At 45.2% G+C, this 27822-nt stretch overlaps 1 protein-coding gene across 1 annotated transcript in view; it reads left to right on the forward strand.

Moving 5' to 3' along the window:
* The window catches only part of LOC136586789 (macrophage mannose receptor 1-like), a 298478-nt gene that overhangs the window by 49080 nt on the left and 221576 nt on the right, over nt 1-27822 (forward strand). Inside the window, exons 7-10 of the mRNA XM_066585016.1 lie at nt 1610-1792; nt 2778-2935; nt 3699-3812; nt 16288-16403. Of these exons, the coding sequence (XP_066441113.1) occupies nt 1610-1792; nt 2778-2935; nt 3699-3812; nt 16288-16403 (571 nt within the window). The remainder of the gene's footprint in view (nt 1-1609; nt 1793-2777; nt 2936-3698; nt 3813-16287; nt 16404-27822) is intronic.

The raw sequence follows: 27822 nt of genomic DNA on the forward strand, positions 1-27822 counted from the left end.
TGCTCTTAAGCCCTATGACTCCCTACTAACAAAAAAAAAAATTATATATTTGCGCTGAGTCAAAACCTTGTAAAAGTCCACCAACCTTCTTAGTACGAGAGTTAATCGCTTAATTCTGGCAGAAACCTTTTAAAGATCCACCAATTTGTCATGGAGAGACGATCGCTCCAACCATTTCATGCAGTTTTTCACGGCAGAGTCCGATCACTCTAGTGGATTGTGAGTGTGGAATCACCAGACTACAGGTGGATTTGTAACCAGCTTTCACAGGGTCTTGCCACAGGCAGACTAAAAGCACAAGTCACCCCCTTGATCCAGTCTAAAGCACTCCAGCACTCTACAATACTGCAAGCATACATGCTGCCACTACCAACATTTTCTCAGGTAGATAGACAGCAGATTGAATTACCACCACAATCTCTTCAGAGTTTGAATTGGATTAAAACGGACAAAACTTGACTAATAAATTGCAGATGTATTCTAATAAAAGACTAGCAGTGCAAATATATATATATATATATATATATATATATATATATATATATATATATATATATATACACACACACAGGAGTATAAGGGTATACAGGTGTACACACACTACCAGTGCTTAAAATAAAACAGAAAATAAAGAAACCAGATTTGGGATTTTCGTCCCAAGTTCTATTTTCACAATGTCTGCAAGAAGCCAACTCCTAGGTAAACACTTTTCCTTAGATTTTATTAAGAAGCAAATGGTCAAACAATGTAGCATCCTCATGCTAATCATAAACCAAACCGGCAGGTGGGGAAGAGAAAGGAAGGGGGTTATTTATATCACAGTTCTGGTCCAGGGTAATGTCAGACAGTGGCCTTTCTAAATGTGAATATGAGCAGACAAGAGTTTTGTAAAATACACCAGGTTCTCCTTACACACTCATTTGCTGCTGTTTGCACCTTGCTGCATGTCTTTTAGATCTGCTTTTCAAGGGGTCTTCCCTATTTTGCTGCTGTCCTGCTATTTGCAATCCGTTATCAGGCAGAGTGTGTGTAGCAAGTCTAGGATTCTGCCAGTAGTTAACTGTCCTGTACTTTCTTCCCCTGATGTTGCATTGCACTGTTTCTAGTCCAATAATCAGGGAGGCAGTATCTGAATGCACACCCCTCTGTTTTTCCAGTATGATTTAGGCCTTTAGAGACACTCTGGACAAATGATTAGTAAATCCACATGTATAAGCAGGATAGGGAGAGACTATAGAGATCGTTATCACAATGTCTGCAGATCTGTCAGCCTGCAGCCTGTGTGTGCACGGGAGCTGCCTGTAAAGATATCCCCTCCCCCTGTTGCTATGGAAACCTCCTTGTTACTACAGAAGCTCTGTACCTAATGACAGAGAGTGGATTGCAGAGAAGCCAAAAGGCAGACTCTTAATAGCAGCCACTTCAAATGTGACTTACAGAGGTAAAGCAACCACATTTTAATGGAAGTATATTACAGAAAGGATGAGAATAACACAAGCTAGTAGATGAGCAGAAGTTGTCTGAAACGTTAGTGCCCCTTTATGGCTAAAGCCCACTTGCAAAACCAGTTTTTGATCATCTCTACTAATTTCAGAGGTTCTGGTTACAGGGACCAATGATCGCATCTCTTGTCCATCATCATGGATTCCTTATAACGGATACTGCTATTTCCTGGTTAAGGACAGAAGGATTTGGAAGGACGCCATGTTATCTTGCAGGAAAGAAGAGGGCGACCTTGTAAGTTTGCACAATATTGAAGAAGCAAGTGCTGCTGCCTCACAGTTTGAGTTTGGTAAGTATGCACAGGTTCACTACCGATACCATTAATCTTAAAGCCTACTTAAAAGGGGTTGCATCCACATTACAAGTAATCTCCTATCCACAGGATTGGGGATAACTTGCTGATCGTGGGGGTCTCACCTCTGAGACCACTGCTGATCTTGAGAACAAGGGGTCCCTTTTCCCCTGTACTCCTTGCTGCTGGGTTACTGTACTCTCCCCACAGTGAGGAGGAGACTGAAGGGGTGCTTTTTTCCCTGTGGAGGCTGTATTTGTGATTCTCTCAGGGTTGGTGGAAGGAACCTATTTCACTGAGAACTGCAAATTCTGATCTCTAACTATAACACACACAGTCATCACAACATCATGGAGGACACTAGAGAAGTACTGAGCAGTGTAAATATAATTTCAGTAGCTAAAACACAGTATTACTGTTAGGGGCAGGCAGTGTCTTTTAGAAAAGATCCTTGACTTCTCATTTGTGCGTATTGCGAGATATTTATTATCTGGCTTGTGCCAGAACTGTGGTATCAAAAAGACACAATTTTATGGCATGTGCTAAAATTGCAAAAATTTGACAGCTTACATTGGCCCTGCCCCTTTTTTAAGTACATAGGGCCTAGCATTAGGGGGTGTGGCCACAAGTGGTCCTTTAAGAATTACTATAATTTATGTATTTTTAGAACGCTATGATATTACAGGATATAGACATTAGGGGTTGTTGATCTCAAGTGTTGATCCAGGGATTACTCTGGCTGCTATTATGGAGTCAGGAAGAAATATTTTTGCTTGTTGGTTTTTTCTTGCCTTCCTCTGGACCAACAATGGGGGTGGAGGTTGAAACAGACTGAACTAAATGGGCATTGTCTTCATTCATTCTAACATACTATGTTACTATTGATGACCTATACTGAGGATAAGCCATCAATAGATTACAACTGAACAAGCCTATTAAGTGTTGGATTAATGTTTGCTACATCTGTAAATATTTCTTCTAGGAGGTGCGGAGTATGTCTGGATAGGACTGAATGACTTGAAGACTCAGCTGTTTTTTGAATGGAGTGACGGATCCCCAGTGACATATACAACATGGCAGAGAGGAGAGCCATCTCACCTCAAGAGCGAACAAGAGGACTGTGTTGCATTATCCACTAAGGTATGACACTCTGAACCCGGCATTAGCACATTAGTCGGCATTGAACAATTTGCTCCTCCATATCATAGTCTTGCGTTCTGCATTCTATTAGGGTTTAAGGCGATTGCGCCTGCCCTATCGCGATTGTGCCTGTGTCAACTGTGCCTGTTCTGCAGCATATCAGGTATTGCATTTTTGGGCTTTTTTCAGTGAATGACACTCTGAACCCGGGTGGTGAGTTCAATGGAAGTGTTTAAACAAAGGCTGGACAAGTATCTGTCTGGGATGATTTAGTGATCCTGCGCTGAGCAGGGGGTTGGACCCAATGACCCTGGAGGTTCCTTCCAACTCTACCATTCTATGATTCTATGATTAAGATGTTGTAATTATTAACTGGCTGGATTAAATCACTGATATGTAATCTTATACATCAGTCACTCTGATACTAGCAATATAAAATATCACATATTGTTACACTGCAGCTTCAATGCTCACAATATATCCATTCACAGCATGCATGTGGCCTTGGTCCATCACACACTGGTGTATTATGTGATATCACTGTGTAAAGTGTGCCTGTTTTTTTATACAAATATATACAGCATCCATCAAACTCAATAACATACCTGTCTTCAGTAAGCTCCCTCTAGTGGTGGCTGCAGGAAGCCAGAAAACTATCTTCACACTGTAAAGTGATGTAAAGCAGGTGATCAGTACACTGTACAAGTTGCTGGTAATGATCTTTGGTATATGTGATATTCACATCTTATAAATTCTTATACAGGACGGACAGTGGGCAGACATGATGTGCGAGAAAACGTTTCCATATATTTGCAAAAGAAAACCGCTGCCAAATGATCAAAAGGAAGTTATCAATCTGAACCCTGGATGTGATGAGGTAACGTAAACATTATGTGGGTGACTTATCTAGTAAAAAAAAATAAAAACTCTGCAAGTCTAGATTGTGAATTTTTTTTTTTTTACTTTTTGCCATGTGTGCTTGTGCATGCAACTTTCACAAAAAAGTGTCATAGTTTTAAACACCCGTCTTAATACATTTCACTCTATGTGGGGAAAGAGGTTCTTTTGTAAGGACAACCTGTCCATGTGCCTATTAGAGCATATGGGCATGATAGAGTGAGATCCCTGAAAAAGAATGCGTCTCCCATTGATGCCTAATAATCATGTATTAGATGGTTAGCCACACTCTTTTTCTTTTTATGGGTTTCAACAATCTCAATGAAGTTAAAAAGAATTCTTATACTATATACCTAATTTGGTGCTGTTCCTTTTCCAGTAGTTCCCAGGGTTCCGTACTGTCTGCTGCTCTTCTTGCGGCACAATGACATATCAGCCAATATACATGACCAGTCAATTGCTCGCTGCAAGGACTGGCTTTTGTGGACAAGTCTAATGTGGTCATGTGATCTGCTGGCTGCAGGTTGCTTAGAATTGATTTTATAGTTTCCATTTGTTACTTCCTCTTTTGTATGAAGTGGTATAAAAATCTCACCCTCCAATGGACTTTTGGATCAGGAAAATTGGAGAATAGATTCCACATCTTCTGTTCTGCTGCGGCACGTCTGCTAGTGCTCCTTTGGCTATGTACTCTGTGATAGACCTTCCCAGTACTTGTCTTTCTGTAGGCAACTGACCAGTGTGCACAAATCAGCTCACAGAAGGGAATGAGAATTCTATATTGTAATCAACTAGAACTACAAGGGGGTGCTGATCAGCATTGAGCCTTACCCAGATAAAAATCATCTAGGAAGCTAAAACTGCCCCACTTTTCTGCATATTGCCCCAGGATGTCAACACACTTGTCACATCTCTACTGCAGCTTTTAAGTCCCTGCAAATAGAATTCTTCTGACCGCTGGTCAAACCACTCATTTGCAGTTTTAGTGGTCTCCAAAACACTCCAAACTGTTGTCGCTTTAGGTGGTTTTTGGGATTGGGGAATAGATGGTAGTCAGATAGAGCCAGGTCAGACAAATAGTTTTGATGGAACATCAGTTGAAACCTAAGGAGGTCATTTTTGCAATACTGGCACCTGCAGTGTGTGACTGGGGAATTTTCACACAACAGGATGACACCTTTGGAGAGATTTCCTGAATGTCTTTCCTTAATTTTTTGCCTCCGCTTTGTCAGTACTGAACAGTAATGTTACATTGATGCTTGAACCACCCTTTGGGACATAGTCCACGAGCAGAACTCCCTTCTTATTTCAAAAAATGGTTTCCATTTGCATTTGTGCTAACCCTTGCAGATGGAACTTCTTTGGCCTGGGGGAACCACTGTGCCTCCATTCCTTAGTCTCTGGATCATAACAGTAGATCCATGTCTCATCACCAGTTACTAGTTTGTCATTTCTTGCAAAATACTCAAACAGCCACCGATGTCTCCACACGTCTCCTCTTCTGTTTGGTTGTCAAAAGTTTCAGGATCCACTTGGCTGTAAGCTTTCTCATTCCTACGTCCTTCTGGATAATGGCACCAACTCTCTCATGTGATATAAAATTTATTCTTCGAGGAACAGAGTTTCATTGGATACCTGCATCACATGACCTAGCTGTATATAACCATTCTACAGTTGAGCAAAGGGCAGAGAAGCTGCATCATGTTTATATGGCAATATAACATGTGGTCTATTGGTAATAAGGATTGATATTCTACAGAGGATATATTGCTGTTGTATTAGAAGCTTGTATACCAGCAGAGAACTTTAAAAAGGGTTTTACTGGAGGGAGTTGAAAAAGTTGCTGCATAACATTTATATGCCTATACAAAACATGGTCTGTACATTGGGAGAGGGTATATTTCTGCTACTGTCAACATATATAGCAGCAAAGCAGACAGGCCAAATATGCTTTGGCATAGGGAATATTGCAGTGCTTTGTTTCTGGCCTCAGACGTCATTCAAAGTCACCAGCCTGGCCATTATGAATTATTTGCCAACCTTACACAGCTAACAGTGGGATTTGGGGAATTCTGCTCTGCTGCGCCAAACAGGGACAGCTCACAATAGATACAAGCTATACTCTGTGGCCTTCTGTTCTCACATATCGTGCCTTTCAGGGATTGCGGTTTATTTAGTTGTCGGTTTTTTTCTTATTAATATAAAACAAAAATGGGTAACAACAAATACACACATTACGTGTCAGCGGCCTCAAATGTTATTCAAAGTCACCAGTCCTGCCGCTATGAATTTCTTGCAGGCCTTAAACAGCTAGTAGTGGTTTTCTGCAAACTGTAAAGTTAGCTGAAAAGTTACATAAAATTACACTAAAAGGTGAACCAAAAAAATGCTAAATAAAAAAAAATAAACAAAGAAAAGATGAAGAAAGCAATGGGTAACGGGATGTGTCCGTGGTGGAGGTGATAGAGAATGGGCCAAGTTCAAGCAGCTCCCACTGAAGCAACAGCTCCATGTTCTGCAGGAGGTGGGGAAAGCCTACTGCTACTCCTTGGAAGTGGTTCTGCCTATGCATTTACACCAGTTGGCCATGAACACCCACGTTCTACTTCACCCAGTGCCCAATTCCACCCACCCTCTGAAGCAGTCCACATGGATCAGTCTGAGTAGCTGTTTGATCATTCAGTGTCATAGATGTCAATCAGGTAGTCCAAACAACTAGAGGGAGAAGACCAAGACATTGAATGCCCTAATGCCCAACCATTTGTTACCTCCATAGAGGTCAGCTTTCCATAGGCAATGCAGCTCAAATGTCTTCTTCTTAAGACTGCTTTCCTTCCTGCAGACTTTCTCTCTTGTGTATACAGCTGACATGTTTCAAGATATAGTATATCTTGACTTTAACAAAGCATTTGACAAAGAATCTCATACCATCCTTATTTTTTTTTTAAATAAACAAATCTGGGATTGACAAGGAAACTATTAGGTGGATTCACAACTGGCTGAGTGATCGTACTCAAAGAGTGGTCATAAATGGCTCCAGATCCAATTGGAAGAATGTATCAAGTGGGGACCACAAGGCTCTGTCCTGGGCCCAGAGAGAGAGAGAGGATTCAAAAAGATCTAGAAAAGCTTGCCCAGTGGGCGGCGACTAACAGAATGGTATTTAACAAGGAGAAATGCAAAGTCCTACATCTGGGCAAGAAAATGAAAAAAGCACATACAGAATGGGAGGAATTGGGCTAAGCAGCAGCACATGTGAAAAAGACTTAGGAAAGGTATTTATAACAAACTAGCTTACCCGTTGCGCGTTGCTGCGAAGACAGACAGACATACATTCATTCGTTTTTATATATCTAGATAACAACCAATCGCAGCGCAGCTTTCATGTTACCTCAGCAATATAAAAAATAGCAACCAATCACAGCGCAGCATTCATTTTACCTCAGTAATATAAGAAGTAGCAACCAATTACAGCACAGCTTTCATGTTGCCTCAGCAGTATAAGAAATAGCAACCAATCACAGCACAGCTTTCATGTTACCTCAGCATTCTCTATATGCAGCAATTGTCTTGTGAAACGTTCGGCGGTGCATCATTTTCTGGTTGAACACTCATCCCGTTGCTCGTAATTCCTTTTGCTTTTGTGCTTGAGATGGAAATCAAATGATCTTTGTGGGGGGGGGGGGGGGCATAACTGTCGACGATGCTCGCACGCGCGCCACCTATCGTAGGATAGCTGTACTATGCCAGTAATCTTCGGAGGAGTGTACTCAACAACTTCCCAAAGTTTCATGGCGATTGGATGAATGGTGTAGTAATGCATAAAGGACAGACAGACATACATTCATTTATATATATATAGATGACATAAGGAAGTGAGAGAATTCGATTCCGTACATAAAATTTGGACGCTAATTTGTTTGCGCATAAAATTGAATAATCAAGTTGTGACCCATAAGCTTTTCCTATTTATGACATAATCAATGCTCGTGCCAAATTTCAAGTTTCTATGACATCGCGAAATGAGAAAATTAGATTCCGTACGTAAAATTTGGACGCTAATTCTTTGGCGCTTAGAATTGAATAATCGAGTTGGGACCCATTAGCTTTTCCTATTTATGACATAATCAATGCTCGTGCAAAATTACATCAGGAAGTGAGAGAATTAGATTCCGTACGTAAAATTTGGACGCTAATTCTTTTGCGCTTAGAATTAAATAATCGAGTTAGAACCCATTAGCTTTTCCTATTTATGACATAATCAATGCTCGTGCAAAATTTAATGTTTCTACGACAGCGGGAAGTGAGAGAATTAGTGGCAATGATGGAAATCGAACGATCTACGTGGGGGGGCGTTACTGTTGACGACACTCGCACGCGCGCCATTTATCATAGCATAGATGTACTATGCCTATAATCTTTCCAGGAGTGTACTCAACAACTTCCTAAAGTTTCATGGCGATCGGAGGAATGGTGTAGTAGCGCATAAAGGACGGACAGACATTCAATTTTATATATATAGATATTCAAGAATGCAGCATTATTGATTCACTGATACTCTATCTTCAAAGCTCTCTTATATTACCGAAGATTTGATTTATCAGAAAGTTTTCTCCACTATTGAATTCCGATGAACAATTGAATTAGATTTAACTGTAGTATTAGATGAGGCAGAGAAAAAAGTGTGTATATATATAAATCCAGTCTTGAGCTTCACCGGGTAGCTATAACTCACTGTTTAGGTGAAGCTGGACCTCTGAGAGGATCTTCTGGATTCTCTGCTGTAGATGCCAAGGGAGTAGGTTTGATCACCACACTCGACCTTGGGAACGATAACTGATGAAGTACTCCTCCTTGCCGACTACAGCAACTGCAACCTCTCCTCACTCGCTCCTGGCTAAGTCTAACTAACTGCTCTGCGTCACTTCCTTTTATGACCTCCCGCACTCTTGCATAGGGACTTCTATGTTTGCTTCCCACCCTTGGGCTCTGCACCAGTAAGATTAAACCAGACTGTCAGTCAATGGAAGGCCAGCTGACACCAGGGTTGAGCTCTATGACTAGAGCAGAAGGGGAGACACAGGGTCTCTCCTATAGACAGCACCTTCCGGATGCAAAGACGGCATCCAGACAGGTGAAACAGGACAAGTGTACCATGAGTGGTCTGCTGGGCCACTACAATACTAATAGATCAAAGACTGAACATGAGTAAACCGTGTGATGCAGCAGCAAAAGGAGCAATATTTTCAATTGAAAGATTTATCTTATTCATACCCTTATTAATAGAAGTACCATCTAGATATGAGGTTGTAGTGAGTCTCCAGAAGATTGGCGTTCAGAGCGCTTCCATGGCCCCAGCGAACAACTGCCTGAGGGTGAAAGAGGATTTCATGCCTCTTTCCCAGGTTTTTGTAGTATTTCTCCTCTATTTCTCTTTTCGCCACATAAATCTTGCAGAAAAAGCGCATACTTAATTTAAGAGGGGGCGGTTTGAATAAGAAATTATAAAGATATGTAGGAAGCGAGAGAGTCGAGGGAAGCTGATTTTCAATGTGGTTTTTAATCTGAAGGGATTTAACCCTGTAAGGACGCGGACCTTTTCTTTTTTCCATTTTCGGTTTCCACCCCCCCCCCCCCTTTTAAAAAATCATTACTCTTTTATTTATTCATCAACACAGCTGTCAGAGGGCTTGTTTTTTGCGGGATGAATGGTGTTTTTCAGTGGTACTATGTAACGCACCATAGAATGTACTGAAAATCTTTTTAAAATTCTAAGTATAGTAACTTGGAACGAAACAAAATTCCACCATCTTTGCGTCTTGTTACTACAGTGTACCGACTGCTACAGAAATGTCCTGATAACTTTATTCTGAAGGTCAGTATGATTACTACAATACCCATTTCATATAGTTGTTTGTTCTCTGTACTTTTTTTCAAAAATATTACATTTTTTAAAATTATTTTGTGCTGCCATCTTCTGACAACCATAACTTTTTACTTTTCCGTCAATCTAGTTGTGCGTATGAGGCCTTAGTCAGACGGGCGTTTTTTCGGTCGATTTGTGGATCGCATGACGGATGCGCATCCGCAAATCGCGTGACCGATGCGCGCAAGTCGCCCGCAAATCGCCCGAAAATCTGCTCCTAGCCGCGTTTCATTCGAAACGGGCCGGAGCTGTCCAGCGCATTGCATTCAATGGAGACGGCAATACAGCCGCCTCCATTTAAAGCAATGCGCTGAGGGCGAGCCCGGGATGAATTGTCGGTAAGGGCTTAAATATATAAGCCCTTCCCTGCAATTCATCCTAAAATGTGTTAAAATAAAAAAAAAATTGTATACTCACCTTCTCCCGGCAGCCGGAGCTCCGCGCGGCCGTCCTGCAGTGGGTGTGAAGGGGGTGTGAGTCAGACCTGCCTCCTGATTGGCTCAGCGCTGAGCCAATCAGAGGCATGCCTCACTCACACCCATTCATGAATTCATGAATGGATGTGAGTCAGACCTGCCCCTGATTGGCTCAGCGCTGAGAGGCAGCAGTCACTCACCCATTCATGAATTCATGAATGGGTGTGTGAGTGAAACCGGCCTCTGATTGGTCAGGGCTGTGACCAACCAGAGACAGATCATTCAGCAGGCGGGGATTTTAAAGCCCCGCCGGCTGAATAGTGCCGAGAAGCAGTTCAGGAGAACTGACAGCGGCCGCGGCTAGACTCCGGCTGCAGCGGAAAGGTGAGTATACAATTTTTTTTTTTTTTATTTTAACACATTTTAGGATGAATTGCAGGGAAGGGCTTATATATTTAACCCCTTCCCGACAATTCACCCCGCGCACGCCGGCAGCCCATTGCTTTCAATGGAGCGGCTGTATTGCCGGCTCCATTGAATTCAATGGGCAAACATCATTCTTCTCTGCCACAGCTGTTACAGCTGTGGCAGAGAAGAATGATTTGTCTTCTATATGTTCTCAATGGGGTCGGCGCTGCTGCCGCCGGCCCCATTGAGCGCATATAGAGAGAAGAGAACAGGAATCGCAGATCGCAGATAGGTGCGATCTGCGTTTTTTTTTTTTGTTCTATAATTTATCGGACGAGCGCATAAAAAGCGCTCATGTGTCCGATACCATTGCAAAGCAATGGTTTTATAAAATCGCCGGACGCATGCGCATGCGCAAATCGCGGCTAAGAACGCCCGTCTGACTAAGGCCTTAGAGTACATACGACATTTTGATAGCTTTTTAGTACATTTTTTCTTGGAGACGGGGTGACCAAAAAAGTGCAATTCTGGCATTCTTTCTTTTTTTCCTCCCGACGTTCACCGTGCGGAGTAAATATCACATTACTTTGCTAGATGGGACTTTTATTGATGCATCAATACCAAATATGTTGTTTTATTATTTAGATTCTTTTATTCTAAATATGGCAAAAGATATTTTTTTAAATATTATTATTACCTTTTATTTTTTCAATAATCTTGATTCCCAAATAGGGGAGGGTGATCTTATCCCATGGATAATGGAACTCCATTTTTATAGCATCATTGCGGTGGGAGGGATTGTTAATATTTGGGATTTGAGACTTAGGGCTTATGTCCATTTTACACATATGGAGCTCTTTCTCTCTGCTGACAGAGAGCCATCAGAGACCGCGTATCGGCTGAGTATGCACTGCGCATGTCCGGAAATCTGACGTCATGGACATGCGCACTGATTTTTTTTTTCATATTTCCTGCTGTGTTCAAAGTGGGGCTGCATTTAGAAGCACTGCCCTCTCGCAATGCCATGTGTAGGGGTAGTGTTTCAATTTGGAGCCCATAGAAGGGCTCTTTAACACACACTGCCATATGAAACCACTGTATGTATGGAACAATGAAAGTCCATTGACTTCCCTTGACTCCATTCACTGCATATTACGCACACATGATACGCGGTGAAAAAATACCCGTGGACATTAGCCCTTAGTGAAATTGACCCTATAATATGACACCCGACCAAAGACTTTCACTACAGCTGAAACTGCGCGCAAGGACCTGGGGGGATGAAAAAGTAGGAAAATGTCATCAGCGAATAGTCCCAATTTATGCTGTCTGAGTGCTTTCCCCCTGATATTCATATCTATGCGCACAGTCTCAGCCAAAGGCTCCATAATTAAACTAAAAAGAATGGTCAAAACGGGACAATCCTGACGAGTGCCATCAGTGATATTAAAGGGATTTGAAAGAATTCTATTTGCTAAACTTTATCCAAGGGTATGGAGTGCAAGGCCTGGATTGCTTTTAGAATCTTCTCCCTGACGAAGAGACTAGTGTTTAGGTCTCGATTCTCAGCAGAGTTTTTTGGGGCTTTTTTAGCTTCCTTAGTGAGGCTAGGTGACGTCACCCCCAGCCCGCAGTATCTGTGTTTGCAGCCGCTACCGTTGGGAGAGCCTGCAATTCACACGTGTGCTCTGTGCTTTTTCGTTACTACTGGTTATTGCCTTCTCCTCCCGTTCTCCACTTTCTGCTGCTGGGTTAGTATTTTTTACATTGATATATTGTTGTTTTTCACTGTCACTTTTTTCTTGTATTTTTTAATATTGCGGTATTGCCTTTTTGTACTCCATCCTGTATTAATCATGTTTAGCGCACCGTTTGTACATTATTGCTTTTGCTTTTAGAATCTTGCCAGAATATCCAAATTTTTGTAGTGCAGAGTAGGCGTAGCCCTAATGGATCCTGTTAATTGCCTTCTCTGCATCCAGTGTCTGAAGCAAAGAAGGCATCCCAAGACCCCCGTGCAATATAACAATCCTTCTGGTACCGTCCGAGACCTGTCGGCCTCCCACAAAGCCAACCTGATCCCCATGAGTTAATGAGGGTATTATTGGGAAAAGTCAGTGAGCCAGAATCTTTGCATAAAGTTTGGTGTCGCTGTTTAAGGGCTCCCGCACACTTGCGTTTTTTTAATGCTGCATTTTTTTAACGCGATTGTCAATGGGACTTTCTAATGTTAAAAACTAGAGATCAGCGAGCATACTCATCCGAGCTTGATGCTCGTTCGAGTATTAGGGTGCTCGAGATGCTCGTTACTCGAGACGAGCACCACGCGGTACTCGTCTCGATTAAACGAGCACTGACCATTGAATTCAATGGAGCCGGCAATACTGCCGGCTCCATTGAAAGCAATGGGCTGCCGGCGAGCGCGGGATGAATTTTCGGGAAGGGCTTAAAAATATAAGCCCTTCCCTGAAATTCATCCTAAAATGTGTAAAAATAAAATGAGCTGCCTCTGATTGGTCACAGCCTCACCAATCAGAGGCAGCTCTCACTCACCCATTCATGAATTCATGAATGGGTGAGTGAGAGCTGCCTCTGATTGGTGAGGCTGTGACCAATCAGAGGCAGCTCATTCAGCAGGCGGGGATTTTAAATCCCCACCTGCTGAATACTACAGAAAGCAGTTCAGGAGAACTGCCGGCCAGACGTGGCTAAACTCCGGCTGCAGCAGAAAGGTGAGTATACATTATTTTTTTTATTTTTACACATTTTAGGATGATTTTCAGGTAAGGGCTTATATTTTTAAGCCCTTCCCGAAAATTCGTCCTGCTTGCCGGCAGCCCATTGCTTTCAATGGAGCTGGCTGTATCGCTGGCTCCATTGAATTCAATGGGCTAACATTGTTCTTCTCTGCCACAGCTGTTACAGTGCGGGGGGGGGGGGGTCTCACTCTTGCCACTATTGTGGCTTAATAGTGAGACCTCAGAGCCCAAAATGCAGCCCTGCATGTTGCTCCTCGCCTGCCCTATCCATTTCTGTGTTTTTTACATGACTTTGGTGATTTGCTAAGATTTTCACAAATGAAAACCTTAACGGAGCATGGGTCATATACAAAAATGCTCGAGTCGCCCATTGACTTCAATGGGGTTCGTTACTCGAAACGAACTGTCGAGCATCACTGAAAGTTCGACTCGAGCATTTTGGTGCTCGCTCATCTCTATTAAAAACGCATTGCACAAAAATTGCAAAGCACAAACTTGCTATGCTTTTTTAACATTAGAAAGTCCCATGGACAATTGCGTAAAAAAAAAAAAACGCAGCGTTAAAAAAACCCAAGTGTGTGGGAGCCCTGACAGAGATATGGGTTGAAAATTTGCTGGGGTAAAGGTGGGCTTCCCTGGTTTAGGAATTATTGCTATGGGGGTTTGTAACCTTTCAGCTGGTATGGACCCCTGGAACATTGCTGTATTAAAGACTTTCATTATCTGTGTGGCTGGGGAAGAGCTGAAATTTTGATAGTCCTCATTTGAGTAACCACCCGGGCCCGGGGCTTTATTTCTCTTTGATTTCTTCATTATATCTGTAATTTCTTTTACTGTGGGTTCATTTAAACTCTCTAGTTGAGTTCTACGTATAGAGCGAAGGCTTCTGCTAGATAGAAATAACCCTAGCATCTCTTCAGAAGGTTGAGGAGTCGTCCCTAAAATTATAGAGCTTTATGTAATTTGTTGTTGGCCACGTAATATTTTGCCTTTAAATATTTAACTTGTTTGTGATCTTCTACCAACATCATATCTCTAGGTTTGTGCCTAGCTTTAAACCGTTCTGAGTGTAAGGATGAAGAGAGCCATTGGTTTCATTATCAGGCGTCTTCACTCAGTCTTGCATTGCAGAAAAATCTATCGCTAGTGGGTAGGAGCCCTAAGTCTACCATTCTATGATTCTGTGTCACACACAACCTCTGGAATGGCCTTCAGCCTCAACCAAGATGGTGTCTACCATATAACAGACCGAAATTCACTGCCTGGGGCAGCCACTGTTAGAAGACAGCATTTGCCAGACTCCATTGCTTGTGCTATGATTATATGCAGTGTTCTCGGGTACTGCTGTGTTGTAGCGAACATGAGGAACAGGGGAAGTTGAGGCTCTTGATCCTAACTAGCAGGGAACATGTAGAATGGTGTCTAGCTACAACTATCTGTCCTTCCCCCTCACAGGACAGAAAGAAAAACACATAGTGGTGTAGTGGCTCAGCGACTACTGCAGAACACTCACGGTACACTTGTCCTGTCTCACCTGTCTGGATGCCGTCCTTGGATCCAGAAGGTGCCGTCTATGGGAGAGACCTTGTGTCTCCCCTTCTGCTCTAAGCACAGAGCTCAATCTTGATGTCAGCTGGCCTCTCATTGGCTGACAGTTAGGTTTAATCTTACTGGTGCAGAGCCCAAGGGTGGGAAGGAGATAAACAAGTCCCTATGCAAGAGTGCGGCTAAGAGAGAGGCTATAAAAGGAAGAGATACAGAGCAGTTAGGCAGACCCAGTCAGGGGTGAGTGAGGAGAGATTGCAGTCTCCATAGTCGGCGAGGAGGAGTATTCCACCAGTTATCGTTTCCCAAGGTAGAGTGGGGTGATCTAACCCGCTCCCTTGACATCTACAGCAGAGAACACAGAAGATCCTTTCAGAGGTCCATCTTCATCTAACAGTGAGTTATAGCCAGGAATAGCCTTACAGCCACTTGTCTCTCTGCTTCATCAAATCCTACATTTTAATCCAACACAATTGTTCATCTGAATTCAATACTGAGGAAGTTGTCTATTAAATCAAATCTTCAGGAATATAAGAGAGCGTTGAAGTTAGAGTATCATCAAATCAATATTACTGCATTCTTGAAGTTATAAATACGTTTTCTAAGGATTGTAGAGTTAACCCATTGTTGCAAAGTTCCAAAGTTAGTAAATCTGCTCACTCTCAGATTGCTAAACTAAACTGGACTGGTCTCTGTTATTTCTGCGTCATCATCATCCGGAGTGTCCAACTAGAGTGTGGCATCACTGTGACAAAGTTTAGGCCTTCGGCCGTACCTACAGTAAGTTCATTTGGGGCGTTACAGTGGTGTAGTTGTAATGCCCTTATATACGCCGGGCATGGGGCGGGGCCTTTTCAATTACTTTTCAATTAATTGAGTTTTTCATCAAAAATTCCATCTGAACTCACAGTACACGGGTGACGTAAGGGAAACCCCCTTTTACATAATGTGCTGCAAAGTAGTGGCGTACATAAAGAAGAGGGGTTTTTATAGCAGAGATAAAAATGGGCCCCGTATTTAGGTGCTAAATGCTTCTCACCCAGGATAGGGGGGTCTGGTGTTTGTTTTCAGCTCCACTTCCTTTCCATAACCCTTAATACATTTTCCAATATTCTTATTTTCAAACAATTCAGTTCTTCTGTAGAAGTGATGTCCTATATTGGTTCCAAGCACCAAGTAGAAAAGAGGGTGGAGTCAAACATTCCTAGGCCCCTTTCTCCATGGTCCCAGAGCAGCCACATGGTCTTTCCCCTTTGTTACATACACACTTACTGCAGAGGAAATTCACAGTCCGAGGGGTTTTCCCTGCATTCAGTAATTCCTATTTATAAGCACTAGAATTAAAACACAAAGTCATCCAATGTTACTAACCTGATTTATTGTCCCTTTATGCGTCACCAGGGTTGGAGGAGACGTGGCTACTACTGCTATCTAATAGGCGAATCGCCTGGGACATTTACAGAAGCGAACAACACATGTAATCAGAATGGAGCCTTCCTGCTGACTGTTGATGACAGGTAATAATAATAATAAGCTTTATTTATATAGCGCCTAGTTTTCATTGTGGCAGAAGAATCAATCATTTCTTATAAGAACGTTCCACTGGGTTGATTCTTTTGTGACTTATAAAATATAACTTTTATTAATAAATAAAAAAAAACTCGGTTAGACCGGGCTTACAAACAAACACATAGAAATGTAGCGCCAACATATTCTGCCGCGCTTACAAAACAGAGTGGCACGGTGCCGTGGAGAGCTTTGTGGATAAAGGTAGTGAGTTTTAATTGAATTCTATATTTGACGGGCAGCCAGTGCAGTGACCGGCACAGGGCAGAGGCATCCGAGTAGCATCTGGACAGGAAGATGAGCCTGGCTGCCACATTCAGGATGGATTGGAGAGGGTAGAGTCTGGTGCGGGGGAGGACGATCAGCAGCGAGTTGCAGTAATTGATCTGAGAGTGGATGAGGGCAACAGTGAGCTTTTTTAGCATATCCATGGTGAGATAGGGGTAGATTCTTGCAATGTTCTTTAGATGCACATAATACGTTCAGGTGAGAGATTGGAGGTAGGGGGTAAAGGAGAGATTGGAGTCGAGTATAATCCCAAGACATATAATCCCTGGGAGTTATGGTGGTGCCACACACTGAGATGGAGATGTCAGGATGAGGTCGGTTACTAGAGGGTGGAAACGTGAGTAGGTCAGTTTTTAAAAGATTTAGTTTAAGGAAGAGAGAGGACATAATTTTAGAGACAGCGGACAGACAGTCGGTGGCATTCTGGAAGAATGTTGCTATGATGTCATGGGAGGAGGTGTTTAACTGGGGGTCATCAGCGTAGAGGTGGTATTGAAAGCCCAAACACCCGATGGTTTGTCCAATAGGGGATGTGTAGATGGAGATGAGGGGGGTGGGGTGGGCAGAGGACTGAGCCCTGGAAGACCTCAACAACAAGGGGAAGAGGAGATGTGGATCCTGCAAAGGAGACACTAAAGGAGTGGTCAGATAGGTAGCAGGAGAACCAGGAGAGAGGGCTGTCCTTTAGTCCAATGGAGCGAAGAATACTGAGGTGGAGTTGGGGGTCAACAGTGTCAACAGGGCGGTTTCTGTCGAGTGTAGAGGGTGTAAGTCAGACTGTAGGGGGTTCTCTGATAGATAGCTTATAAGGTGTGAGTAAACCAGACATTCTAGGTCAGTAGTTGGCAGCATCAGTCGAGTTAAGAGTTGGTTTCTTTAGCAGCAGGGATATGATAACATGTTTGAATGAGGAAGGAAAAATGCCAGAGGTCAGAGAGAGGTTGAATATAGTGGTGAAGTGGGTGATGACAACCAGGGAGAGGGATCGAAGGAGGTGTGAGGGGAGAGGGTTGCTAACGCAGGTGGTAGGGTGAGCAGAGGAAATCAATCTGGAGACGTCTTCCTCTGTCGTTGGTCAGAGTGCAGGGAGTGAGCAGGAGCTAGATGCAGTACTGATGAGACTGTGGTCAGAACTAGTCTATAAGTGGGAGGTTGTTTCCTGCCAGATATTGTCAATATTCTGTTTGAAATAAGCCTCCACCTCTTCGGCACTGAGATCCATCACCGGGGGCTGCAGTTTAGGGCTGAGAAGGGAGTGAAAAGTATCAGAGTCTTTTAGGGTTGTGAGATAGTGAGGAGATGTGGGAGGTGAAGTAGACTTGTTTGGCATGCTGGAGGCCTAGGTTGTAGGTTCTGAGCGCAAATTTGAAGTGGAGAAAGTCTGTGGACTAGTGCAACTTTCTCCACAGCCATTCAGCACACCTAAAACACTGCCGGATGAAGCTCATTTCAGGTGTGAGCCAGGGTTGTCACGGTCTGCATCAGGTGCCTTGGGTCACGGTGGGAGCCGCTTCATCCAAGGCATGTGTGAGAGTGGTGTTGTAATGAGCGGCAGCCAGGTTGGGACAGGAGAGGAGAGAGATAGAGGCAGAGAAGACTGTAGGGACTCTGCAAAGTTTTGGGTGTGAACGACCTGAACGTTCCTGTATGTATGGTAGGTAGGAGGGTCTGGGGAGATACTAGGAACTTGACAGATAAAGAGAGGAGGTTATGGTCCGAGAGTGGACGACGGGAATTAGTGAAGTGGGGAGCGGAGACAGAGGAAGACTAGATATAGAGTATTGCCATCCTTGTGAGTGGGAGATGCTGTGAGTTGTGAGAGACCAAGGAAGGAGATGAGTGATAAAAACTAGTATTTCTACATATAACATGTAAGCTAGCCAACAATTACCTTTGGTCATCACTCATAGCCATGTAGTAAGGAAGGGACTTGTTATGCTCCAAGTAAAGTGATATTTACTATGAATTGAGGGCAGCTATTCTGTCATTATACATTTTTTTCATAGCATGTTAATTAGAGATGAGCGAGCACCAAAATGCTCGAGTGCTTGTTGCTGGCATGGCAGTTCAATCCCCCGCACGACCCTGCGTCCACAGCGTACTCAAATATTTCCCAGTGCAGCGTTCAGCTGTCCTCATGCCACACGGTCGCTTGATAGCCCCACCACCCTCATATCTATTTATAAGTGTGTCTTAGATGAGGAGAAACCGGAGATACACACTGCAGAGGGTTTGCAGGGCCTGGCAGCCACCCTCTTTGAAATTGTGGATGATATCCCACAATGCTGATGAGAATTGCTGATAAATTAATGTACAATCATAATTCCATTCCCCTGCCACCTCCGTCACAAAATTTAATGAGCCACAAACGTGGCCATAAAGCGAACTCAGATGCTAGTACTTCTACACATCTCCACAATTCTGCAAGCATTCTAAAACCAAAGATTGGTTTGAAGCAGGAGGTGTCGCAAAAGTTGCCACCACAGGTCTACAGTGAAACTGTCAATGTCTTATGAAATTAGTTACGCTTCCTTTGATCGCTACGAGGACCGGGTGATCCATGTATAAATTTGAGTGGCCAAAGCAGGACCCCACGCTGGACAGCAGATATGGAGCATATTCTCCACACCGACCAGCGCTGACCCCCCAGGGATGTGTGCGTTTATGAAGCCTAAACTAATCCGGCTGTTTACTACTCAGGGTATTTTACGTCAGCTTACATCCAAAAACAGACAGTGTGCAATGAGTTGTCTTGTTATACAGTGCTGATCAGAATTCCAATGCCCATGCTACCATGTCACAAATTTGTCAGGAGCCACGTGGCCATCCGAGTCCGCTTTATGCTAGCACTTCTAACCATCTGCACAATTCATAAACACATTCTAAAACAAAAGATTTCTTTTAAGCAGGAGCTGTCACAAAAGATGCCACCACAGGTCTACAGTGCAACTGTTAAAGGCTCATTAAATCAGTTATGCTTTCTTTGATCGCTTCAAGGACAGCATAAACCATGAAGAAATTGGAGTGGCCAAATCTGGCACAGCGGCACCCCACCCAGGACCTTGGCCTCTGCCCACACCCTCATTCAGGCACCCAAGTCCACGTCCTCATCCTCGATCCTTACCCCTAGTCTTCATCATGCTGTATAAAGCACGGTGTCAAAATGCTACGCAAACTGCAAGGTAATTTGCATACGCTTTAAGCCAAAATTAGATAGTGTAAAATGAGTACAGTCTTGTGTTTCCTATCGTTCTGCACTATATAACCGTTAGGCCTATTATGCAAATGCTTTCAGACACAGACAACTAAAAAAAAGAAAAATGAGAGGAGTTTTGTTAGTTGCTATATAGTCTGTGTACACCAGTAGCAGTATACTGTATAGAAGTGGTAACAATACGCAGTATACAGCCCGGATGCTTGTGAATGCTTTGTGCGCACTACTGGTCCAAGGCTGCCAAATTGATGATGCACACAATGAGAGGAGTTGTAGTCCTAGAAAGGACTGTTGGCTTCAAATTATTCTAATCCTGTGTCACCTCCGTCACAAAATTCTCAGGAGCCACCAACGTGGCCATAAAGCGGACTCGGATGCTAGTACTTCAAAGCATCAGCATTATTCAACAACCCATTCTAAAACAAAAGATTGGTTTGAAGCAGGAGGTGTCGCAAAAGTAGCCACAACAGGTATACAGTGAACCTGTGAAAGTCTCATTAAATCAGTAACGGTTCCTCTGATCGCTACAAGGACAGCATAAACCATGAAGAAATGTGAGTGGCCAAAGCAGGACAATTCATTCTGTGTATGTGTCAGATAGCTAAACCCCACGCTGGTAAACCTTTGTGTACCAAGAGTATAGGAGAACTCCTGAAACATTTGTGTATCAAGAGTATAGGCAAACCCCAGAAACGTGTGTACCAAGAGTATAGGCGAACCCCTGAAAAAATTGGTGTACCAAGAGTATAGGCGAACACCTTAAAATTGTCTTTACAAAGAGTATAGGCGAAGCCTGGAAAAAATTAGTTTGCTTAGAGTATAGGTGAAGGTCTGAAAATTTTGTGTACCAAGAGTACGTGTACCCCTGAAAAATTGGTTTACCCAGAGTGCAGGTGAAACCCTTCAAAAAATTAGTTTTTACAGAGCCTTTTGGCCATCTGAAGAATTGGTGGTTCCGTGTGCTGACATGCTGGTTTAGGAGGAGGAAGATCAGAGAAGGATAGACCAAGCTACTTCTCCCTGGGGTGATAGAGAATGCATAGTTCTCCTGTTCCAGCTTAAAGAATCTTTATGTTCCGCTGCTTTCCACTGGTAGAGAAGAGAAGTCAGGGGAAATCCAGGCTTTGTTCATCTTAATGAGTGTAAGCCTGTTGGTGCTATCAGTTGACAGGCGGGTACGCTTATCTGTGATTTCCCCCCCCCCCCCCCCAGCAGCACTAAACACCCTCTCTGATAACACACTAGCGGCTGGTCAGGTCAGCACCTCCAAGGCGTACAGCGCAAGTTCGGGCCACGTGTCCAGCTTTGACACCCAATAGTTGTATGGAGCTGAGGGATCATAGAGGACGTTGGTATGGTTGGCTATGTACTCCCTCACCATCTTTTTACAGTGCTCCCTCCTACTCAGCCTAGACTAGGGAGTGGTGGCTCAGTCTGGCTGGGGAGGCATAAAGCTGGCAAAGACCTTGGAGATTGTTCCCCTGCCTGCACTGGACATGCTGCCTGTTTCTCGCATCTCCCCTGCTAGTTGGCCCACTGAAGTACGCCCTCTACCGCTAGCATTGTCAGATGGGAACTTTAGCATCAGCTTTTCCACCAGGGCCTTGTAGTATTGCATTACTCTCGTACCCCTTTCCTCTTCGGGAATGAGAGTGGAAAGATTGTCCTTATACCGTGGGTCAAGAAGGGTGAACACCCAGTAATCCTGGTTGGCAAGAATGTGTCTAATGCAAGGGTCATGGGAAAGGCAGCTTAACATGAAGTTAACCATGTGTGCCAGAGTCCCAGTACGCAACACATCGCTGTCCTCACTAGCAGCATGACTCTCAATGTCTACCTCCTCCTCTTCAGCAAATACACGCTGAACAGATATGAAGGAAGTAGCATGGGTACCCTCTGCAGTGTGGGCAGCAGTCTCTTCCCCCTCCTCCTCCTCCAACACGCGCTGAGAAACAGACGTGAGGGTTGTCTGGCTATCAAGCGATGTATTGTCATCCCCCATCTCCTGTTCCATCCACAAAGCGTTGTCATTAATGCTTAGCAGCGACGTTCTCAGCAGGCAAAGCAGCGGGATGGTTACACTGATAATGGCCGCATCGATGCTCACCATTTGTGTAGACTCCTCAAAGTTTCCTAAGACCTGACAGATATCAGACATCTATGCCCACTCCTCTGTGAAGAACTGCAGAAGGCTGACTACCACTCCGATGGCCATGTTGCAGCTGGTTTTCAACAATGGCTCTACGCTGCTCGTAAAGCCTGGCCAACAGGTGCAACATTGAATTCCAGTGTGTAGGCACATCGCACAACAGTCGGTGTACTGGCAGCTGGAAGCGATGTTGCAGTGTCCTGAGGGTGGCAGCATCTGTGGTGGACTTTATGAAATGTGCGCAGACGCGACGCACCTTGCTGAGCAGGTCAGACAAATTGGGGTGGTTTTTAAGAAAATGCTGAACCACCAGATTGAACATGTGGGATAGGCATACCCCATGTGTCAGTCTGACAAGCTGCAGAGCCGCCACCAGGTTATGCCCATTGTCACACACGACCATGCCTGGTTGGAGGCTCAGCGGTGAAAGCCACAGATCGGTCTGCTCTGTCAAACCCTGTAACAGCTCTTGGGCGGTGTGCCTCTTGTCTCCCAAACTGAGTAGTTTTAGCACTGTCTGCTGACACTTTCCCACGGCAGTGCTGCAGCGCCTCAAGCTACCGACTGTAGGCGGCATGCTCACATGTGATAATTGAGAGGTGGAGGGGGTGAAGGAGGAGAGAGGGGTGTTTTGAGGAGGTGGCATAATAAGCCAGAGAAACCTTCACTGAGGTAGGACCCGCAATCCTCGGTGTGGGTAGCATGTGAGCAGAGCCAGGGTCAGACTCAGTCCCAGCCTCCACAAGGTTAACCCAATGTGCTGTCAGGGAGATGTAGTGTCCCTACCTGACAGCACTTGTCCATGTGTCGGTAGTTAAGTGGACCTTCTCAGTAACCGCGTTGGTGAGGGCATGGTTTAGGTTCCGTGAGACGTGCTGCTGTAGGGCGAGGACGGCGCAGCGGGAAAAATAGTGGCGACTGGGGACCTAGTACCGAGGGAGCACGGCCACCATAAGGTTGCGGAAAGCCTTAGTTTCTACTAGGCTATATGGCAGGATCTCCAGACTTAGTAGTTTTGAAATATGCAAGTTTAAAGATTGTGCATGCAGGTGGGTGGCTGCATATTTCCACTTGCGTTCCAATGCTTGGGTCATCGACAACTGAATGCTGCACAGGAACACATTGGTGGAGGACCGTGGAGGTGAGGGTGTGGGTGCAGGACGGGATACGCTCATGCCAGCATCCTGGAAGGAGATTGGATGTCAGTGACCGGATGCAACACAGGGGGAAGAGGCAGTGGTTGACCCGCAGGCAGTGAATGGCCTCCATTCCACGTTGTTGGGTGCTTAGTAGAGATGAGCGAACGTACTCGTCCGAGCTTGATACTCGTTCGAGTATTAGCGTGTTCGGGATGCTCGTTACTCTTAACGAGTACCACGCGATGTTCGGGTTACTTTCAGTTTCCTGTCTGAGACGTTAGCGTGCTTTTCTGGCCAATAGAAAGACAGGGAAGGCATTACAACTTCACCCTGCGCCGTTCAAGCCCTATACCACCCCCCTGCAGTGAGTGGCTGGCAAGATCAGGTGTCACCCGAGTATAAAAATCGGCCCCTCCCGCGGCTCGCCTCAGATGCGTTGAGATAGCTGAGGGACAGTGCTGTTGGTGCCGGAGCTGCCATAGGAAGAGTGTTAGGAGTTAGTGTAGGCTTCAAGAACCCCTACGGTCCTTCTTAGGGCCACATCTAACCGTGTGCAGTACTGTGGAGGCTGCTTTTAGCAGTGTTGCACTTTTTATTTTTTTTGGTATATCGGCCGTGCAGAGCATTGCGCCCTGCAGTAATACTCCAGGGACAGAATTGTGTAGGCAGGGCCAGAAGACATATATTATAGATTGAATATACGCAGTGGTCCTTTTGAAAAAAATATTTAAAAAAAATCTATTTGGCCTGCCTGTCACTGTGCTCAGTGTTCTGGGTCCGTGTGTGCTGGGGGTAGTAGTTCTCCAAATAAATACGCAGCCAGCTAAGTGTTACAGCAGGCTTGCGCCAAATTATTTCCTGGCGTTCCGTAAGCGAACTCAGCCTCCAACCACAGGCCAATAAGCGGCACATTTAATTACAGCGTTGTGTTTCTGCATTCCTGGTAATACAGCATGCTGAGGGGTAGGGGTAGGCCTAGAGGACGTGGGCGCGGCCGAGGACGCGGAGGCCCTAGTCCGGGTGTGGGCACAGGCCGAGCTCCTGATCCAGGTGTATCGCAGCCGACTGCTGCGGGATTAGGAGAGAGACATGTTTCTGGCGTCCCCACATTCATAGCACATTTAATGGGTCCACGCGGTAGACCTTTATTAGAAAATGAGCAGTGTGAGCAGGTCCTGTCGTGGATGGCAGAAAGTGCTTTGAGCAACCTATCGTCCACCCAGAGTTCTGCGCCGTCCACTGCTGCAACGCAGAATCATCTGGCTGCTGCTCCTCCTTCCTTCCAGCCTCCTCACTCCATGAAAATGAGACATTCTGTGAGCGGGCAGACTCCCAGGAACTGTTCTCAGGCCCCTGCTCAAAGTGCCCCTGCTTAACCAAAGCGATTAATGGGTTTCACCTGCCCTCTTGGTTGGCCATGGCCAATTTTTCTGATGTACATTAGTACTGTTGATACAGCAATTTTTGTGGGCCCTCGCCTACAGTGTAATCAAATTAATTTTTAGCCCACCTGCATTACAGCTGACGTTACATCAGCTGTGTTGGGCAATGCAATGGTATATTGTTATGTACCGCCGGTGGCTTCCTGGCACCCACCCATGCTGTGGGTCCACAGGGAGTTGTAAATGCATCTGTTTCCACTTCTAAAGAACCCCAGTCTGACTGGGGCATGCAGTGTGGGCCGAAGCCCACCTGCATTAAACATTACATTACTACCTCAGCTGTGATGGGCAATGCAATGGGATATTTTTATGTACCGCCGGTGGGTTCCAGGGAGCCACCCATGCTGTGGGTCCACAGGGAGTTGTAAATGCATCTGTTTCCACTTCTAAAGAACCCCAGTCTGACTGGGGCATGCAGTGTGGGCCGAAGCCCACCTGCATTTCATCTGACGTTATCTCTGCTGTCCAGGGCACTGCAATGGGATACATTTATGTACAGCGGGTGGGTTCCAGGGAGCCACCCATGCTGTGGGTGCACACGGAATTCCCATTGCGGAGTTGTACCTGCCTGTGACTATTTATAAAAAACCACAGTCTGACTGGGGCATGCAGACACCTTGACAGAATGAATAGTGTGTGGCACATAGGTTCCCCATTGCTATGCCCACGTGTGCAGCTCCAAATGGAGGTGGCACAGGATTGGCTTTCTCATTGCTTCTGTACAGCATTGTGGACTATCGCCCCGCCCCTTTTAAAGAGGGTCGCTGCCTTGCCGTGCCAACCCTCTGCAGTGTGTGCCTGCGGTTCCTCTGGCAGACGCACTTATAAATAGACATGAGTGTGGCGTGGCATGAGGGCAGCTGAAGGGACACTTTGGTGTGCGCTGTGGACACTGCGTCGTGCGGGGGGGGGGGGGGTGTTGGGCAGCATGTAACCCAGGAGAAGTGGCAGCGGAGTGTCATGCAGGCAGTGATTGTGCTTTGTTGGAGGTAGTGTGGTGCTTAGCTAAGGTATCCATTGCTAATGAGGGCTTTTCAGAAGTAAAAGTTGTTGGGGGGGGGGGCACTCTTGCCGCTATTGTGGCTTAATAGTGGGACCTGTGAACTTGAGATGCAGCCCAACATGTAGCCCCTCGCCTGCCCTATCCGTTGCTGTGTCGTTTCCATCACTTTCTTGAATTGCCCAGATTTTCACAAATGAAAACCTTAGCGAGCATCGGCGATATACAAAAATGCTCGGGTCGCCCATTGACTTCAATGGGGTTCGTTATTCGAAACGAACCCTCGAGCATCGCGAAAAGTTCATCTCGAGTAACGAGCACCTGAGCATTTTGGTGCTCGCTCATCTCTAGTGCTTAGCCATCCTAAGTGCACGCATGCTGGTGGTGGTCAGGCTGGTAGTGGTGGCTCCCCTGCTGATCTTGGTGAAGTAGAGGTTGCACACCACTGTCGGTCATCTGCGCTCTCATTGAAAAACCTCCAGACCTTCAAACACCTAGCCCTCTGCACGGGAGCTTACCGTGAGGTGCTGTGGGGAACAGTTGGGGGAGTATTTGCTGTTGCCCTGCTTCTCTGCCTGGCCACCCCACTGCCTCTTCTAACCTGGTATGCTGCAGCAGTTGCCTCCCCGTCTGAAGCCCTGTCTTCAGTAGACTTAGCAACCCAGGTGGGGCCAGTCACCTCATCAGCTCTTCCTCTGACTCCTCAGTCTGCTCCTTCCTCAGACTTACTGCCCTAACAACAACCTCACTGACAGACAACTGTGTCTCATCCTCATCATTCACAAATAGCTCTTGAGACATTACTTGGAAGTCCCCACCCTCATCCCCCTGAGTCCAAATTTTGGGCATCGGTCACCACAAACTCCTCACGTGGCTGATGAAACATTTTTTCTGACTCAGGGCAGGGACCTGAGAAGAGTTCTTGGGAGTATGCCTGTTCGGAACTGTTCCTTTTCCTGGAGTGACCAGGCTGGGAGAAAGGAGGAGGAGCCTGAGAATTCAGAGGTGCAGTCCCTTGGATGGCGTGAGTGGGCTGCATGGTAGACTGTGTGTTGAATAAACTATTGGACGCGTTATCCGCTATCCACATCAGTACCTGATCGCACTGTTGATGTTTTAATAATGGCCTACCACGCGGACCTGCAAAATGTGATATGAAGCTGGGGAGTCGAGATACGCGTTGCTCTCCTAATCCCTCAGCAGCAGGCACTGTTTCACCCCGCCCAGGACCTCGGCCTCTGTGCACCCCCTCCTTTGGACGCCCATGTCCTCAGCCTCGACCCTTACCCCTAGTCTTCATCATGTTGAATAAAGCACTTGGAGTAAATGCTACGCAAAATGCGTATAGCGTACGCTCTCAGCAGGGCCAAAACCTTTTTCTAATGTGTATACTGTTGTTAGATTCACAGCACCAACACACAGGTATACAGCGTATGCTTTGAGCCCCAAAAAAACTTAAAAAAGAGAAATGATAGGAGTTCTGTTACTTCCTATGTACACCCCTGGCAGTACACTGCATAAAACTGGTTACAGTGGGCAGACTACAGCCGGGATGCTTGAAAAAAAAGTTGTGCGCACTACTGGTCCCAGCCAGCCAAAACGCTGATGCACACAATGAGAGGAGTAGTAGTCCTAAAAAGGACTGTTGGGTTCTTACCTAACCACAACCTAATCCTTACACTAATGCTTTCCCTATTGCAGCAGTTCTTTCCCTAAGCTCATGCAGCATGCGTCTGAGGCGAGCCACGGGTGACCATAGCTTTAATACTCGGCGGTCACCTGATCCGGCCAGCCAGTCACTGCTATAGACGTGCAGAGGGCTGGTACATCACAACAGGAAGTGGTAAAGCCTTCCCTGCATGTTTAGTCGCTAAAAAATGGCACTAAACATGCAGGGAGGGGAGATGAAATTTACTGGAGGACCACATGGTGTTCGCTCGAGTAACGAGCACATGCTGAGGCTACCTACAGGGGAGCGTGATATTGGCCCGATATCGCATTCGCCAGCAAGTGTTTTTATGCCGATTTTTGAGGCTTTTTCTGTCAAAAAAAGACTCCCATCACTTCATTTTAAAGCAGCGATCCACCATTGCAGCTCTCAGCTGCGTTACAGGACTGGCATGTGTTTGCCATTGTTA

The sequence above is a fragment of the Eleutherodactylus coqui genome, chromosome 12 (assembly GCF_035609145.1).
Source record: "Eleutherodactylus coqui strain aEleCoq1 chromosome 12, aEleCoq1.hap1, whole genome shotgun sequence".
NCBI lineage: Eukaryota > Metazoa > Chordata > Amphibia > Anura > Eleutherodactylidae > Eleutherodactylus > Eleutherodactylus coqui.